At 36.5% G+C, this 2,239-nt stretch overlaps 1 protein-coding gene across 1 annotated transcript; it reads right to left on the reverse strand.

Moving 5' to 3' along the window:
• Window positions 1-1,519: 1,519 nt before the first annotated feature.
• LOC114539199 lies at window positions 1,520-2,029 on the reverse strand. The gene has a single exon (XM_028559877.1). It carries the CDS (start codon window positions 2,027-2,029, stop codon window positions 1,520-1,522), a length of 510 nt encoding a protein of 169 aa, XP_028415678.1.
• Between the last annotated feature and the right edge of the window lie 210 nt (window positions 2,030-2,239).

Consider the following 2,239-nt stretch of genomic DNA (forward strand, 5'->3'; position numbering starts at 1 on the left):
GATGAAACAGAGGTTTTACCCACTCCACACAAGCAAAAGAGAAAATCAAATAACATAGAAGAAGACAGAAAAGCAGAGCTGTACAAATCGTGTATAGAAGCCTTGAAGCCAAGCAATGAAGCATTATCTGAAGAGGAAACCTTTGGTAAGATAGTGGCAGACACACTATCTTGCTTCACAGTCCCTGAGAAAGCTATTGCTAAGAAAAAAATTAATGATGTCTTGTTTGAGCTTGAGATGGGTGCTTTTAAAGGCTGTACAGGCAATAGCCTTTCAGCCACACTTACTCAACCACCCATACAATATGTTGTCACAGGTCAGAACTATCCACATTTACAACCAATGTGAAAAGACGCTTTAATTCATTTTGTTACAATACAATAACTTATTTTACAATGTTTCTACAATACATGTTGTTCTTCTATGGCACATTTTAAATTATTCATTTATTTGTACATTGAGTGAATTTAATTTTATAATAATGAAATTGCAATGTAATTTTAATACAGTTTGATTTATAAATGTTGAATGTTTAAAATTCAATTTAAATAAAATTTACAGATATATTACAATATAAAGTTTTCATGTTGTAATATAATTGTATACTCTTTGTATTAATGCAAATAGTATTAAAAATTGTTAAGCATTGTTACAAATTTTTTGGCTGACTTGTGAAAAATTATTTTGGCATCCTTTGCCCCTTCCCCTGATATGAGAGGCCCTACAGTTATATTAGGATAAAAAATACCTGCAAATTTTACAAAATATAGGGCTAACAAAACTCAGAATCATACAACAGAAGAATAGATCAGATAAAATACCTCAGGACAAGTGAATATACAATTATTTCTTAACCTGAAACAACATTTCACTAACAATTGATTTTAATCAATAAAATGTGGTGGGCTAATAATGGTATTAGTCTGTACCAAAAATGCTGCACTTCCAGCATCAATAACAATTAAACTTCATTATTCAATGTTAGTTTATTTCATTAGAATCAGAATGTTAATCAATACCACACTGAACCCACTGCCAACTTAATGCCCCTTCATTGTTGAAGTATTCTTTGTACTCTTCTCTGATTGCTTTGGCATCATTGCTGTAATTGTTGCTACAATTTGGATTGAAAGTTGTCTAGGTTGAGTGGCAAACAGGGTAATCGCGCCACAAACCAGGGGTGACTTCACCAGTACTTTGATCCTCAGAATCAACAAACTGATCTGGAGCATAGTTTTTTTAACTTTCACCATCTTTTAAAAGGAAGTTGTGCAAAGTTATAATTGCCAGAACAACCTGTGTTACTTTCTCAGGGCAAAGATAGATGACTGATCTAAGAATACGCCAACGACTTGCTAGTATTCCAAAGGCGTTTTCGGAAATTCTTCTATTTCGGGACAAACGATAATTGAAAATCCGTCGTTCAGTGGTGAGGCCAGCTTGAGGGTAAGGCTTCATCATATAGGTGGTAAGGGCAAAGGCATCATCCCTGGTAAAAACAAAGGGAACTTGCTTAGTTCTACCAGGAAGGGCTTAATTTGGGCTTAGGAAGATTCAAAGGGTTGTGCTCTGCTGTCATTGCATGTTTCAGTCCACATTTCTGCCATACAGTTCCATCAGATGCCCTGCCATTAGTACCAACATCAGCCCACAATATTTCATATTGTGGACCAACTGCTGCCAACAAAATCAGGTTATTGTGGCCTTTATAATCGTAATAGTGAGATCCACTGTTTCCAGGTTGTTGGATATTTATACGCTTGCCATCAACAGCCCCTATGCCATTAGGAAAGTTCCATCGTTGCTCAAACACACTTGCCAGCTGCAACCAAGCTTCATTTGTACATGGCATCTTTAAGATCCAGGAAGACAACACATCAAAGATTGCTTGGCACGTTTCCACAACAATATCAGAAATTGCCGTCCTGCTAATTCTAAATTGGAACTCCAGAGACTTAAACGACTCTCCCATTGCAAGATAACGTAGGGTGACGGCTAGTCGTTCATTAGGTTTAATACTTGGCCTCATGTAAGTATCACCAGTGGCGTAGCCAGCCTGACGACTTTGTCCCGCTATGTAAATTTAGAGTTATTATAATTATTCATTTCTTTAGAAATCTATTGTTTTCACAGTCAGTGAACACTAAGATATTAGCATAGCGGGACAAATCGACAGGCTGGCTACGCTACTGAGTATCACATTTGCGAATCCTGCTTTCAACAAGGTCAACAAGGAAAC

The sequence above is a fragment of the Dendronephthya gigantea genome, unplaced genomic scaffold (assembly GCF_004324835.1).
Source record: "Dendronephthya gigantea isolate DGI-Jeju-01 unplaced genomic scaffold, DenGig_1.0 000003F, whole genome shotgun sequence".
NCBI classification, from domain to species: domain Eukaryota; kingdom Metazoa; phylum Cnidaria; class Anthozoa; order Malacalcyonacea; family Nephtheidae; genus Dendronephthya; species Dendronephthya gigantea.